Source organism: Periplaneta americana, chromosome 5 (assembly GCF_040183065.1).
Source record: "Periplaneta americana isolate PAMFEO1 chromosome 5, P.americana_PAMFEO1_priV1, whole genome shotgun sequence".
NCBI lineage: Eukaryota > Metazoa > Arthropoda > Insecta > Blattodea > Blattidae > Periplaneta > Periplaneta americana.
Genome location: NC_091121.1, coordinates 177,990,981 through 178,006,264, shown reverse-complemented (window position 1 = coordinate 178,006,264; position 15,284 = coordinate 177,990,981). Strand labels below are relative to the sequence as shown.

Here is a 15,284-nt window from a genome sequence, read left to right as displayed (position 1 = left end):
TACTTCAGGTACCAAATAAATAAACATTACATAACTGCTTTTAACGACTGGGAATAACATTTGTAATCGAAATTACTGAACTTTAATTTTTAAACTCAATATGTGAACATATGAGTCGCTGTCACTAATACTATTTACTTATCCGAACAAGAAACTCGTTATACACTCCTAAAGCATTCGGAAATCGCGTAACTAATAGAGCTGGAAAAAAATTCATTTTTCAATGTATTACAATACAATAGTCTTCTTTGCACGATCGTGTCTTTTTTGTATTTACAGCTATTGTTGTCAGGCCTTGAAAGTTAGAATTCTAATACACAAACTTGTTGCTAGGGAAAAACCATGCTCCATAACATAAAACTGTACTGAAATAGATCCATTACAGTGCACTTATTGTTATTTAGTTACCATTACAGTGCAGTTTTGCGAAGAGTTTGGAATAATATTGCTCTAAATGTTCAATGCAAAATATATTGTATTTGCAATTTTAAAAATATGATCTTGCAAAAAATGTTGTACAATAAAATACTCGCTCTGCTCATTTTTCAAAATTTTTCTCGATTTTGCAAAAATCACTTCCCAACCTTGTATCGTAATATACTATTTTCAGATGCTTAAGAAAGAATAATTTCGATTAAATTGGAAGTAATGAAACGACTTAATCAGTAATCTTTTTTCATGCTATGATGTACAGTCTTACACAGCTGTCACAAAAACTGTTTTCCAATATCTGTATTAGATGCGGTTCTACACGAGTTACAACTATGAATTTCTTGGCTGGAATAACGATCTATGTCACTAGTCACTTCTATCGTATCCAGTTGTTTACATCGTATCGGGAGTTACTGCATATTGGGTACTTGAACTCTGTGTATCAGGTTTTGGTTGATCTATTACGTATAATAGATGACTGCAAGACAGTGACGATTTCTAAGGTAGATATTGACCGGCTAAATAAATCTAAAAAAGAAAAAGAATCCCGACAAATTAATATTAATAAATTTATTAATAAGATGTGTCACAAAAGTCGCTGAGAGATAGTGGTCTTGAGTATGCAACAAAGAAGATGAAATATCCCCCAAGTAATGTAAGTTCCTGTCTGTTATTTTTGCAGTATTTTATTAGCTGTATTTTAATTTACACTTTACCTAGTATTAGTTGGTTTATGTAGTGTTTTGCCACTATAGTTTATCTTAGAATTTTATCAAGGTATTTCGTTTCAGGAACAGATTTGTGGAAATTCTTGTAAGGAGATGTGCTCACAGCTTGCTCTTGATGTCAGCAAGAAGCTGTTTAAAATGTATTACTCTCTTACAATCAGCATTTAAAAACTGTGATTGTTATTGTTTTCATTATTAATAAAATCTATACGTCTTAACAGAGAAGCCATCTGTTAGAATGGATACTGAATATTCGGAACAGGGGTTCAAATTCCATTCCCCAACAATTTCTCAACTGTAATATTTAATTTTCTTTATTCATTTGTTATTGTCACGATTTTAATTAATTTTATGCTCGACCATGCCGAAATGAGTAATTATACACCTGGTAGCAGTCCTTTAATGCATGTCATTAAAGTACACTTACTCATTAAAGTACAGGTGTTTCCAGCCAATGACAACTCAGATTACAGGTGTTCAGCCAATGATAAGTCAGCTTTGTACCGTTATAAATCGTAAGTATCGATTATTCTCGGATATGCAATCGAAAGAGAATTAGCGAAAAATCACGGAGGCTGGAAATCCAATACTGTCGCAGAAGGTTATGTTCTGTTACTATAATAATTAGCGTTAATTGTAAATAATATTCAAATAAATTCAATTTGTCATCCCGTTTTTCAATGTCTAATTTAATTTCAATGTTATCTCTGTAGGTTCTTATGGCCTAGCAAGGTCAATGTGAACATCTGTAAAAGGTAAAAGGTAAAGGTATCCCCGTAACATGCCATGAAGGCACTTGGGGGGCATGGAGGTAGAGCCCCATGCTTTCCATGACCTCGGCACTAGAATGAGGTGGTATGGTCGGCACCACGCTCTGACCACCTTTTACCCCCGGGAAAGACCCGGTACTCAATTTTATAGGAGGCTGAGTGAACCTCGGGGCCGTTCTGGAAGTTTGGCAACGAGAAAAAATCCTGTCACCACCTGGGATCGAACCCCGTACCTTCCAGTCCGTAGCCAGCTGCTCTACCAATGTGAACATCTGTTCCTCGGAAAAAATCAATACTTTCGCGTCTGCGCACATCTCACAACATATGGGACATTGGTCAAGGTGAGATACAAAGAAAATTAATAATATCAAGTTAGAAATATGGTCGAGCATAAAAAGGCGTATGAAACTCGCCTATAATGGTAATTAAGAAGCTCGTATGAAAATTATGAAACTCGCTTGCGCTCGTTTCATAAATATCCATACTCGCTTCTTAATTACCTTCATTATAGGCTCGTTGCATAATGTACTATAATGGTGGCCCTACACCTCAATACAGCAGTTATTTTCTAATAATAGTGTTATTATTTGATCGATATTATATGTTTATTCATAACATGACATTGAGTGTAACTTTAATAAATTACATGGTGTTAATTTATATTAATGTATAGCATTTAAAATAAATGTCATAATCATTTGTTCACATAATTTAACCTTTTCATTGGTTTTGTATAAGTTATGTCATAATATTCTGATTGTATAAAACTGTTTATTGTCTGTATTCCCCAGCAGCATTTCTGTGGAATTAAAATGTTACAAACTTCTATGATGTGTAATATGACTTTCAATAACAAGCAATCATATACTTCGCTTAGTGTACAATAGTAATATACGTTAAAAGAGCGGTATGTTGACGTTTTCATGGTCGAGGAAAAGATTGAAAAAGCGAAACGTAGTTGAGCTTTTTTAATTTCCGAGAACATGAAAACAAACATATCCCTCGTGTATCGTACATTATTTTGTGCGAAGATCGTTTATTACATACCTGAAAGACGAATTTCTAATTAGTTGCAATGAAATCTCCATGTTGGTTTCTGTTTAATGACGGCAACTTCGGAAAACCAAAATATCTTTCTTCAACATTGTTGCTATAAAATGTTTTCTGTGTTTACTATACTCCAGCAGGCCGTGATATACGTCCGTCTTTTTTTCCCCCAGTCTATAAATGCGAACTTAAAACAAACGGTAAGGTTACGTAATGATTTATTTTTCATTTTAATATTTTAACAATATTATTTATATAACATATTGCAGTAATAACATCCGCATCTGGAATCTTATTGATTTTTTCACGGCTTCCTTAATGTTACTTGTATCAGGAATGCAATAAGTTTCGTGGAGTAGTAGACTTTACTTAATTTTTGCAAATATTTAAAAACAATAATTAACATTGCAATTTAGGTGAAATTGCAGTGGTGAGTTTCCAATTTATAATTATTACTATGTTAAACGTCTCTAAAAGTAATATGTTAAGAACCTAAAGCAGTAAAATGAATGTCGCGCTTAAGCGGTAAGAAGAGGGAAATTGTTATGTGTGTTACGTTGGGAATACTGAATGTGGTATTTCACACTTACCGCGTATTGGTTCTGTGCGGAAAACGAGCAAATACGCACGATCTCGCACAAAACATATTGATGGAATAACGGTCTATGTTGTCCGTCCGATAGTAAATTTGTGAGCTGAATTACGATGTAACATTTTTGTTCCTCCTGCACAGTTAGCAGATTGTAACATAGACCGTTATTCGGCCCAAAGCTTTAATTATATTCTTGGTGTACGTCCGCTTTTTCGGAAATTGTGATCCACTGTAAATAATTTTTGCAAGTATTTTTCCATGTTCAAATCAAATTATAAATAACTATGCGTCTTGCATCAACATATTCATTTTAGGCTGTAGAATGTGGAAGAACTCGATTTTGCTTGACTCCCACGCAAGCATTACAGCCCCGTCAGCTCTCTTTCTCTCTCCAGCATCACGGAGGCAGATAAAAATGCGATATACATCACTAATGCTATTACGTCAGTGTCGGAGGCGTAACCCGTTTGACATGCAGTGCCTCAATTTATATTCAAAATGCACTCTTCAAGGTCAATATTGAGACGGGACAATAACTTTCAACTGTCGTGCAATGACAGAGACGTTGTCTTTTATTCTGTTAGTAAAACGACAAAACAAACTAAACTACCCAAAAAGAGTTGCTTCTGCAGGGGCGGCCAGTCCTTATGTGCTACAGTGCTACAGTGCTACAGCACAATGATAATTTTTTCTCAAATTAATGTATTTGTAATACCACAGTATTTGATCTGTCATTTGACAATTTCCCGTGGTTACGTTCATGACGCGTTATAGTGTGTTTAGTCTTCGCTCTTAGCTCTTTGGTGCCTCAGCGCGTTCGTTGTGCTACTCAGAACTCCACACGAGAATGTAGACATGTGCATGTGCGAAGCTGCTCTGATTGGCTATTTTTACGAATAGCGGGAAAGTCCTGTAGTCAGCTTCAGCACGACACAGGTTGGAGATTGCAAAAGTAAAGCGTAACGAAAGATTGCTTGTTTGTGGAAGAACTCGGAACTATTTACAATGTATTTGGTAATTCAAGTGTCCGACTGCTGCTGCCATCTACCTGTTGAGGTTTTTTTCATTGGGTTATTTTACGACGCTGTATTAACATCTAGGTTACTTAGCGTCTGAATGATATCAAGGTGATAATGCCGGTGAAATGAGTCCGGGATCCAGCACCGAAAGTTACCCAGCATTTGCTCGTATTGGATTGAGGGAAAACCCCGGAAAAAACCTCAACCAGGTAACTTGCCCTGACCGGGATTCGAACCCGGGCCACCTGGTTTCGCAGCCAGACGCGCTGACCGTTACCCCACAGGTGTGGACATCTACCTGTTGAAGTTATACTATATTATACTGAACAAAATAGTGTTACAGACACAACTTGGAGTTCTATACGGAAGACCCGACGTCCGAAATGTAGATGGCTGTCTTAATTAAGGATATGCTAATTTTAAATAATCTTTTATTTATAAGTATAATTTTAAAGTTATCTTATACGATTTTATTTTATAACTGATATAATCAATTATGCTTAATTATTACATTTTATTTTCATAACAATATTCATATTTAATTAAATATATGTATTTGCTATTAATTTCCGGATTCTCGTGGTCATCCTTAATTAAGGCCGGTCGATTTATTTCTCTCTTTCTATCAATTGTTACAATATATAGTCTCAAAAAATTTACAGGATCCATTCTGTGAAGTAACGAAGTTGTTAAATATTTTGGTTACAACACCAATGACCACTACTGAGCCAGGAAGATGTTTTTCTTGCTGGAAACGGATAAAAACGTTTTTAAGGAACACTATGTCCCAGGATCGTCTCACTGCTCTTGCAGTACTGTCAATAGAAAAGAGTATGATGTCCAAGATGGAGGGGCTTAACACTAGGGTAATTGACAAGTTCTGCAGCAGGAAGGAACGTCGTATGGACTTCATATTTCGTCACTAGGCTAGTCTCAAATCAAGATAAATACATATAAGTGTATATAGTAGGCAGATATAGAGATTGTAGCACACTCATTATTTTGACCACCAGCCGCTACTGCACTTCTGGTGTTTTAATAAAGTTCTTCCAGATTTTGTAGATCTGCCTCTTTGTGGTATCCTCTGCGTAGTGGCAAATGGTTCTAAATTTAGGGAAATTTACATGATCCTAATATTTTACCTGTTTCGTCTTTAGGAGAATTTATATGAACAAAATGTTAAAGTCTTTTGAATTAGGGGAACTTACGTTACCCCTTTCTTTTACCCGCCGCTCCTATAAATTCGTATTTCTCAGCTTTACTGATCTTCAGAAGAAAATTATAAACACAATATATTCATTCGGCTGGATTTTAATCTCGAATCCAACGAAGGGCATGTTATTTACTGAAACCTCGAGGGCGATGGTTTTGGTAGTATTCATAATACCTACGTCATAATAAAGTAAGAAAATATCATATGACATTGTTTTTTGTTAAGGGAGGAGACCGATGAAATTCTGGTCATACGAGTATTTAGTAAAAAATCGCATTTTCGATTATTGTGATTTTCTACTGACTGACCTCAATGTCAACCAGTAGCAAAAATTACAACGTGTTCATAATTCTTGTGTTCGCTTCGTCTGCGATGTCCGTCGCGCTGACCACATTACCCCATCCTTCCAAAATCTAAACTGGCTACTGAAACAGGGGCGTACGCAAGGGGGTTACCGGGACTGAACCCTTCCCCTTGAACTTTAATAACAAATACCAAAAATCGTTTTCCCTTCTCTAATTTTCACTGTCAGAGTCACAAAATCTACATCGACATACGGCATAGTCCTCCAACCCCTCATTCAATTCATCATGCCAGTTTCATTCTTCATCTCGGTGGGTTTCATGTTCTATTATTATGTTTAATTACATAGGCTATATTTCAATATACACCGTGTTTCATAAACTCCCTCTTGACCAAATTCTGCGTATGCCAGTGCAGTGGTATGAAACACTGGTGTGAAACAATGTGCATTACTTACTTACTTACTGGCTTTTAAGGAATCCGGAGGTTCATTGCCGCCCTCACATAAGCCCGCCATTGGTTCCTATCCTGAGCAAGATTAATCCAGTCCCTACCATCATATCCCACCTCCCTCAAATCCATTTTAATATTATCTTCCCATCTACGTCTCGGCCTCCCCAAAAGGTCTTTTCCCCTCTGGCCTCCCAATTAACACTCTATATGCACATCTACATATGGAGTTAATCTTCTCAAAAGAATATTGGACAAAATTTTGTACGACGTCAACAAAAGTGCTATTCCTCGAAAGTTACCACAGTTAGTCTTGTCCTCCTTCTTAAAGATAGGTACGATTATGGACTCCTTCCATTGTTCTGGTACAATTTCCTTTTCCCAAATAACAAGTACAAGTTTATAAATTTCGTTAGATAATGCGCTTCCACCCTCTTGTATTAATTCTGCTGAAATTTGAACGATACCTGGAGACTTATAATTTTTCAGATTTTCTATCGCAATTTCGACTTCAGAAAGTGTGGGTTCGGGTATAAATAGCTCAGCAGTTTGTATTTCAGTTTCGTCCCGATCATTTCTATTTGGCCTATGTATATTTAGTAGTTGTCCAAAATAGTTTTTCCATCTGTTCAGGATTGAATGAGCGTCTGCAAGCAAGTCACCATTTTCATCCTTGATCACGTTTACCTTGCCCGATATCCATTCATGAATTTCTTTATACCCTTATATAAATCTCTAATGTTTTTATTTTTACTATTTGTTTCTACCTCATTCAGTTTTTCCTTCAAATAATCTCTCTTTTTATTCCTAAGCGTACGATTTGCTTCCCGTCTTTTATTGAAATAATGATCTCTATTCTCCACAATTGGATCCTGTAAGAATTTCAATTTTGCCTGTTTCCTTCTTTCTACTGCCATGCAACAATCTTCATCAAACCACGGTTTCTTTTTCTTAGTTTCATAATAACCTATTCTCTGTTCAGCTGCAATTTTGATATTATCTCGGATATTTTCCCACATGCTATTAACATCTAACTCTTCCTCAACTTCGTCGGAACTTGCTAATACGGCAAACCTATTTCAAATATCGACCTGATAATGTTGCTTAGTTTCCTCGTCCTTTAATTTCGGAATATTGATTCTTCTAATATTAAATTGTTGCTCTACTCGCTTGACTACTGATAGTCTTTTTCTTAGTTCTCCAACTACTAATTAATGGTCAGAATTACAGTCTGCCCCCTGAAGGTTCGAATGTCACTATACTAGTGTGTCTTCTTTTATCTATCAAGATGTGATCTATCTGGTTATGTGTCAATCCATCTGGAGAAGTCCAAGTATATTTATGTATATCCTTATGGGGGAATGTTGTACTTTTAACAATTAAATTTTTTGATGTGGCAAAGTTGACTAACCTAACTCCATTGTCAGTACTAGATATGTGTAGGCTCTCTTTTCCAATAGTCGGTTTAAAAATATCCTCCCGTCCTACTTTAGCATTGAAAACCCCCAATAAAATTTTCATGTGATATCTAAGTAACTGATCAAAAGTCTGTTCCAATTCCTCATGGAAACTATCCTTTATATGGTCGTCTTTCAAATAATAATAATAATAATAATAATAATAATAATAATAATAATAATAATAATAATACACAACATTTAAAATACCGATAATATGAATTGTAAACAATTTTAATAATAATCCCCCTTTGACAAAAATCTGCGTACGCCACTGGTATGAAACAATGTGTATATACTCAGTAATTACCTATGGGAGTGGTGGAGAAGGTCCCCTTGCCGCTTGTCCTGGCAGAAGGGATCTGCAGCACGTACAGGATCAGTCCGTCTGGGGAAGTGGTGGGCAGCTGCCGTCTGGAGAGACGCGCTTGGACGCCGGCCAGGTAAGCGATCCTGGTGGCGAAGTTAGGCTGCCTGTCAGCGACAGATTTGACCGCCTCGTCCAGTAGGCTAGGGGTGGCGAACTGAGCTATCACCGACAAGGCGTCCAGCGCCGCCAGACGCACCCGGCGCCTGGGATCCGCCACAGCTGCCGCCACCCGCGCCGTCATCTGGTCCCAGTGGAACTCCGTGCTGGGGAACGTCAGCGTCGCGTATATCAGGAACAGCAACGAATTCTCCCGCATCTAAAACAAAGCGGTAACATGTTTTAATTGCAGCGAAATATACTGTCTTGCTATCTTCCATCAAGAATACATAAGATGCAAGGATAACCAATTAAAGTGAAATACACCAGTGATGCATGTCTATTGAAATGGTAGTGAAATATTTCTACAGCAGGCAGATCAACTAAAAAGGCTGCCATAACTTTAAGGAAATCAGGATAGGTTAGAAAAATTTGTAGTTTTGTCATCCATTCAAACTGATTGAACCAATTAAAATGACAGCTAAAGCTTTTAATCAAACAAGCAAAGACAACTGAAATGGTAATCAGACCCTTAAGTAGAACATGTCAGTTACATTTTTGGCAAAGTCTTCAACAAAACAGGGTACGTCCGTTCAATGATGGCCAAATCCCTCAACCAAGCCAAACTACGTGGGCTTTCAGCCTAATTTTCTAATTAACCTTGCACTTAATTAAAAAACACGTAATAGGTTTTGTTTATTTCAATGTATTCTATAACTCCCTTCAATCTGCACAGTTGTATCACTGCCACCCTGTATTTTAATCTGCATTTCTTAGTAAATAGAAATAGATATAAAGTACCTTTATTAGAATTGAGTTATTTTATCATAAGGATCCACCTGTTTATAATAGCATAATGAAATGGCACAAGAAATTCGAAGTGAAGGGATTTCATTCTACACCTATATGGCGCCCCAACACATTTTTACAGTGAAGTTTGTGAATATCTGAACTAGGAATTGCCGCGTCGTTGGATTCGCCGAGTCTCGAAATATGATCAGTCACTCACACTCTGACCACCGAAGTTACCCGACTTGATCCAATGTATATCTGAAAGAGGAATTGTAGTCTGGTTGGACTGGCCGAGTCTCGAGACATGATCAGTCACTCACATGCTGGCCAAACAAGTCACCCGACTTCACCCATGTGACTTCTTCCTATAGGGTTACGTGAATATCTGAACGAGAAATTTCCGCGTCGTTGGATTGGCCGAGTCTCAGGACATGATCAGTTACTCACACGCTGGCCACCGAGTTCGCCCGATTCGTGATTTCTGCTTGTAGAGTTATGTGAATATCTGAACGAGGAATTGCCGCGTCGTTGGATTGGCCGACTCTCAGGACATGATCAATCACACGCTGGCCACCGAGTTCACTCGACTTGACCCCATGTGACTTCTTCCTGTAGGGATACATAAAGGACAGGGGCTTCGTACTACCAATGCCACAGGACCTTCAGGGTCTGCGACACCGTATCACCGTCATCGCCACAGTAACCCGATATTCTGGGTCGAGTATGGGCGATAGATGTGTGCCGAGTCACCAATGGAGGACACATTGAACATATGTAAGACGAAAAATAAAAATTTGGTGAATGTATCTTTCATGCGGTGAAATCTGAGCATGTTTCAATGTTGTGTTGCGAAAATATAGCTGAATATAATGTTTCACGGACTTTGTAAACACTCTGTATATACTCAAACCAACTTAACATACCCTGTAATAATATAGTCGATATAATACAATATTATACTACAGCACAATATAATGTAGTATTTATTTTGTCAGTTTTTGTTGAAAAATTTAATTCTGAATGACATTCTAGAAATATTATGCAGGTGATAATGCTAAAAGCTTTGAGTTTCAATAACAACACAAATATATTATAACTAAGTATCCGTCACGGTCTGCATGTACATAAAACGCTACATTGGATAATAACATTAAAGTGATATGAAACGCAAATTATTGAAAGATACTCAGTTCGATATTGGAAGATCTTGTTTATTCTAGTGTCGGGTATGTTGAGACCGATGAGATATTATAAAACGCCGAAGAAGTAATTCTTCAGCTGCACCTGCTCCCACGGTAGATGTTGACAGGAGCGTCAGATCGTCACGTGAAACGTTTTCGGTTCTTTATGAATGTCATCGCATCGCGTGTTGCAAATCGCACACCTCGGGTAAAGCGTAGGACGGAAACAATGTCAGTCATTCCTATTGAGACGTGGTGAAAGCGCTTCGCAATCCCAAGGATAATACGCTATTTAAGATCCGGTTTAGTTAGCATACAAAGCAACGCGAGGCGAATTAGTGAATTTTGTCAACAAAGAAATAAACAAAAATGGTAGGCTACCTACGTGAAAACCTCCACGAAATCAACAATGCGTTAAAAGTAATGAATATCACATTGCAAACGACGAATAGAGGATAAACTGTAATAATAAAAGAGAAAGAAGGGTGATATGGAGGGGGGGAAGGTCAGAAGATCTATTCCGTGTAGAAAAAGAAGATAATGATGCAATGGATAATGAAAACGACCATCCTAATAAATTATAATGATGATGATGATAATAATAATAATAATAATAATAATAATAATGGCTTTATTTAACCCGGCAGAGTTAAGACCGTAAGGATTAAAAATAGCTTACACAGTTGAACATAAAACTGGATCGGAATTAAGTAATTACATACTGATACAATTTAGGTACATAATGAGATCAAAAGAGGTAGTTACATAAAAATTTACCTCATAAAATAAAAATAAACATAGTGAAATACATATTAATGTTGTTAGAATCAAATACGAATCACATAAAAACAGAAGCCGATAATTCAATAAAAAAATGTACACAGTAAAAATAAAAATAAACGCATTAGTATATATATATATATATATATATATATATATTTTTGTATTAGATTACAATTAAGTAGGGTTTACATAATTAAACCAGAAACCGACAATTGAATAAAATATACACAAAAAATAGATTGATAATAAAAAAACAACACAGTGTGATACATATTGGCGTTAAGTGATAAATAAACACGATTTAGATAATAAAAATAAGAAACAAAAAAAAATAAATAAAAATAAATACAGTGGAACAGATTCCATTAAATATTTTCAACGCGTTAGGTCTGGCAACTCATAAGATATTTTTCTAATTTATATTTAAAGGAAATTAAAGTTCGGCAGCCCTTGACTTCAGGAGGCAGAGAATTCCAGTGACGAGAAGTAGCAACAGTGAAAGATGTTTAAGGTCGTTAAATGTAAAAACGATGAAGATTATATTTATGATGATGAACGTAAATACGCAAAAAAAGAAGAAAATGTATTGATAAAGATCATGAGGGTTATCTAAAACAAAATGAAAATCACGAAAAAAACAGTAAGACTATGGAACTGTGAAATTCCTCACCTCTACAATTTTTATAAAAATTTAATCTGAAACTTCGACCACATATTTCTTATAATGTGGACATGCAATACACAGACTTTCACTTTCATATTCCAATTTGTTTACTTATAATTAATTTCTGTTGTTTTTTAAATACTCAATTATAATTGAATCAGGAATTTGCAAAAGGGACCAAGTCCATATTTTTTGCAAATTCAGTTTATATCCGTTTCTGGCTCTCCATACACTCTTCTTGGATTTCAGCATTAAAAGGAACCAAGTTCTACAGAATGTACACATTTAAATTGTGTATCGACATGTTTGGACTGTTATATATCGAGATCCATACAGAAAGGTTTTGTGTTGTTTTCTTAAAATTTACTTTTTCGGACTTGGTTCCTTTTGCAAATTCCTGATTCAATTGTCCGAATTTTCAAAGTCTACACAATTTTTCTTTAAATTTATATTTAATTTATTCCTGATAGATCTACGTGGAATATGACACATGATTTTCATATTTTTAAATTAATTTTTGAGAAAAAAATATTTACCTCTTTAGCTGTTAATTTTTTAAAATCTTATCACATCCACAACACATGATGATTTGAATACTTTCATTAGCAGAAGAAAACACATGTGTCAGCTTACTTCACATGCTTTTGTGGACTTCTGTGTAAAATTTCACTGAGATTGGAGAAAAACTGCATTCATTAGAGCATTTTGAATGTTACAAAATGTTGAAAATTGGAAAATCGAGAAAACTAGTATCAAAGTACAGCATTCATATTATATATACCAGGCCTGCACAAACAGCGCTCAACGAGCGCGCGCTCTCCTTCGGAGCGGGAGAGCGGTGTTTACCGCTCGCCGAATCGGACAGGAAGATACGTCAGAATGACATAGACTTGCTCTAGGTAGAGGAGAGGGAAACGACCACTCAGTTATCTAGTGGAGTGCAGTGTGTAGGCCTATTCTCAGTAACTGTTTCACGTTGCTTACCTACTGCTACAGTACAGTATGGAGGAATCTAAAAGACGGAACATAACCTTTAACATTTAACGATTTACAGCTCGAACTTATTATCTTCAATGTGACCTAAGGGCTAAAGATCGTTTGAATAATACTGCTAGCCTGGTTGAGTTTTACAAGACTAAATATTAGCAATAATATCCACGACTACATAGGCTGGCTGTGAAAATGATTGCTATGTTGGCTCAACATTTATATTTGTGAGCAACTGTTTTCTATAATCAACTTTAATAAAGGCAGACATCGAACATCTGTAACTGATGTTTCATTATGATCAGTAGGCTACTGTTCCTTTCAACTGCCAACAGCATAAAACCTCGTTTTGATGTACTGATAAATAAAAATATAACAAAATGATGTTGTACATTTAAGTAGCTATAGAATTTCTATTACTTCTGTAAAATAAATATTTCTTTATTAATTAATAATAGTCCAAGATAGTCTTGCAAACACTGAACGGGAATTCATTTCACAAGCACTCTTACTAGTACATCCTTTTGTGTATATTTTGTACGAGATCACCCCTTCTTCCAGTCCACCCTTATACATAGCGCAGCTAATATCTGCATTCCGCTCATGAGCTGTGAGCCGCTCGGAGAGCGCAAACCTTGTGCAGGCCTGATATATACTATCGATATCCTTCCTTCCGATATAGGTCTACTACACACATTTTTTCCCTACATAATAGCGCGTTCTATGAACTGAATAAAAAGTAAAATAAGTTAGAATAAAGAACAAAGTCTGTCAGAATGACAGCTGAGTGTCAGTTTAAAGGGCTACAGCTTCACGCATGCGCTAGTCCATTTAAATTCGTTCTGAGGGGCTTTAAATTGTCATAGGGCCAAAATAAGCACAGATTCAGAAAACTGAAACATTATTTTATTTTTCAGACTTAAAATAGTACATTATACAACGAGCCTATAGTGGTAGTAATTAAGACGCGAGTATGTTTATGAAACGAGCGCAAGCGAGTTTCATAATTTTCATACGAACGTCTTAATTACCATTATAGGCAAGTTTCATACAACTTTTTATGCTCGACCATATTTCTAACTTGAAATTATCCATAAGTATTCATGTTATTCTTATCTGACTGGGGAGCGGAATTGACCTTGTACAATATCTCGTAAATTGTGAGATGTGCGCAGACGCGAAAGTATTGATTTTTTCCTAGAAACAAATGTCATTGACCTTAATATAATCTAGAGACTAAGATAAAGATTAATCTTGATATAACCTTGAAATTGATTTAGACATTGAAAAACGAGATGACAAATTGAATTTATTTGAATATTATTTACAATTAACGCTAATTATTATAGTAACAGAACATAACCTTCTGCGACAGTATTGGATTTCCAGCCTCCGTGACGTTTCGCTAGTTGTCTTTCGATTGCATATCTGAGAATAATCGATACTTGCGCTTTCATATTGCTACAATGGTGTTTTCTGATTGGTGGAACACCTGAACTTTAATGAATAGGTGTACTTTAATGAGGTCCATTAGAGGGCTGCTACCAGGTGTATAATTACTACATTTCGGCATGGTCGAGCATAAACAATATGCAGTGTGCAAGGTAACAGACAATATCACTAAAACCGTGAAGGCCCACCTTTGTCCCTTTGAAAACGTTTCAATTACAAAGACAGATTCCCCGTGTTTTTGTTATTGATTGTATTTCAGTTTCCTGTGTCCGTCAAAGGATTCGCCTTTCCATACTACAATGAGATTACAACCTTGGCGAATAGGATCGTGATTTTTGTCCATTCATTCTTTCATTCATAGTGTTCTGCCCAAGGGTAGGTCTTTCACTGCAAACCCAGCATTCTCCAGCCTGACTTATCTATATTAATAATAAATCTGTAGCCAAAATTTTTCTGGTAACTTTAGATTTTACAAAAATAATCGGTGTTAACATGTATAATTAACCATCCTGAAATCGAAAATCGTTTTTTGAAATTTTTGTTTGTATGTCTGTCTTTCTGTCTGTCTGTCTGTCTGGATGTTTGTTACCTTTTCACGCGATAATGGCGGAACCATTTTTATGAAAATTGGAATATAAATTAAGTTCGTTGTAACTTAGATTTTAGGCTATACGGCATTCAAAATACTTTATTTAAAAGGGGGGTTATAAGGGGGCCTGAATTAAATAAATCGAAATATGTCCCTTATTATTAATTTCCATGAAAAATGTTACATAACAAAAGTTTCTTTAAAAATGATTCCCGATAAGTTTTATTCTATACAGAATTTTAATAGAACTGATATTTAATGAGATAAATGAGTTTTAAAATTACAATAACAACGCCATCTAAGGCGCTGTATTGAAATAAAAATAAATGACTTCGTCTATAAGGGGCCTTGGACAACAA

At 35.9% G+C, this 15,284-nt stretch overlaps 1 protein-coding gene across 7 annotated transcripts in view; it reads right to left on the bottom strand.

Moving 5' to 3' along the window:
* LOC138700302 (uncharacterized) overlaps nucleotides 1-15,284 on the bottom strand; it is a 507,020-nt gene that overhangs the window by 389,170 nt on the left and 102,566 nt on the right. For all 7 annotated transcript variants that reach the window (XM_069826822.1, XM_069826826.1, XM_069826824.1 and 4 more), the window contains exon 3: nucleotides 8,322-8,697. In XM_069826822.1, coding sequence (XP_069682923.1) covers nucleotides 8,322-8,697 — 376 coding nt within the window. The remainder of the gene's footprint in view (nucleotides 1-8,321; nucleotides 8,698-15,284) is intronic.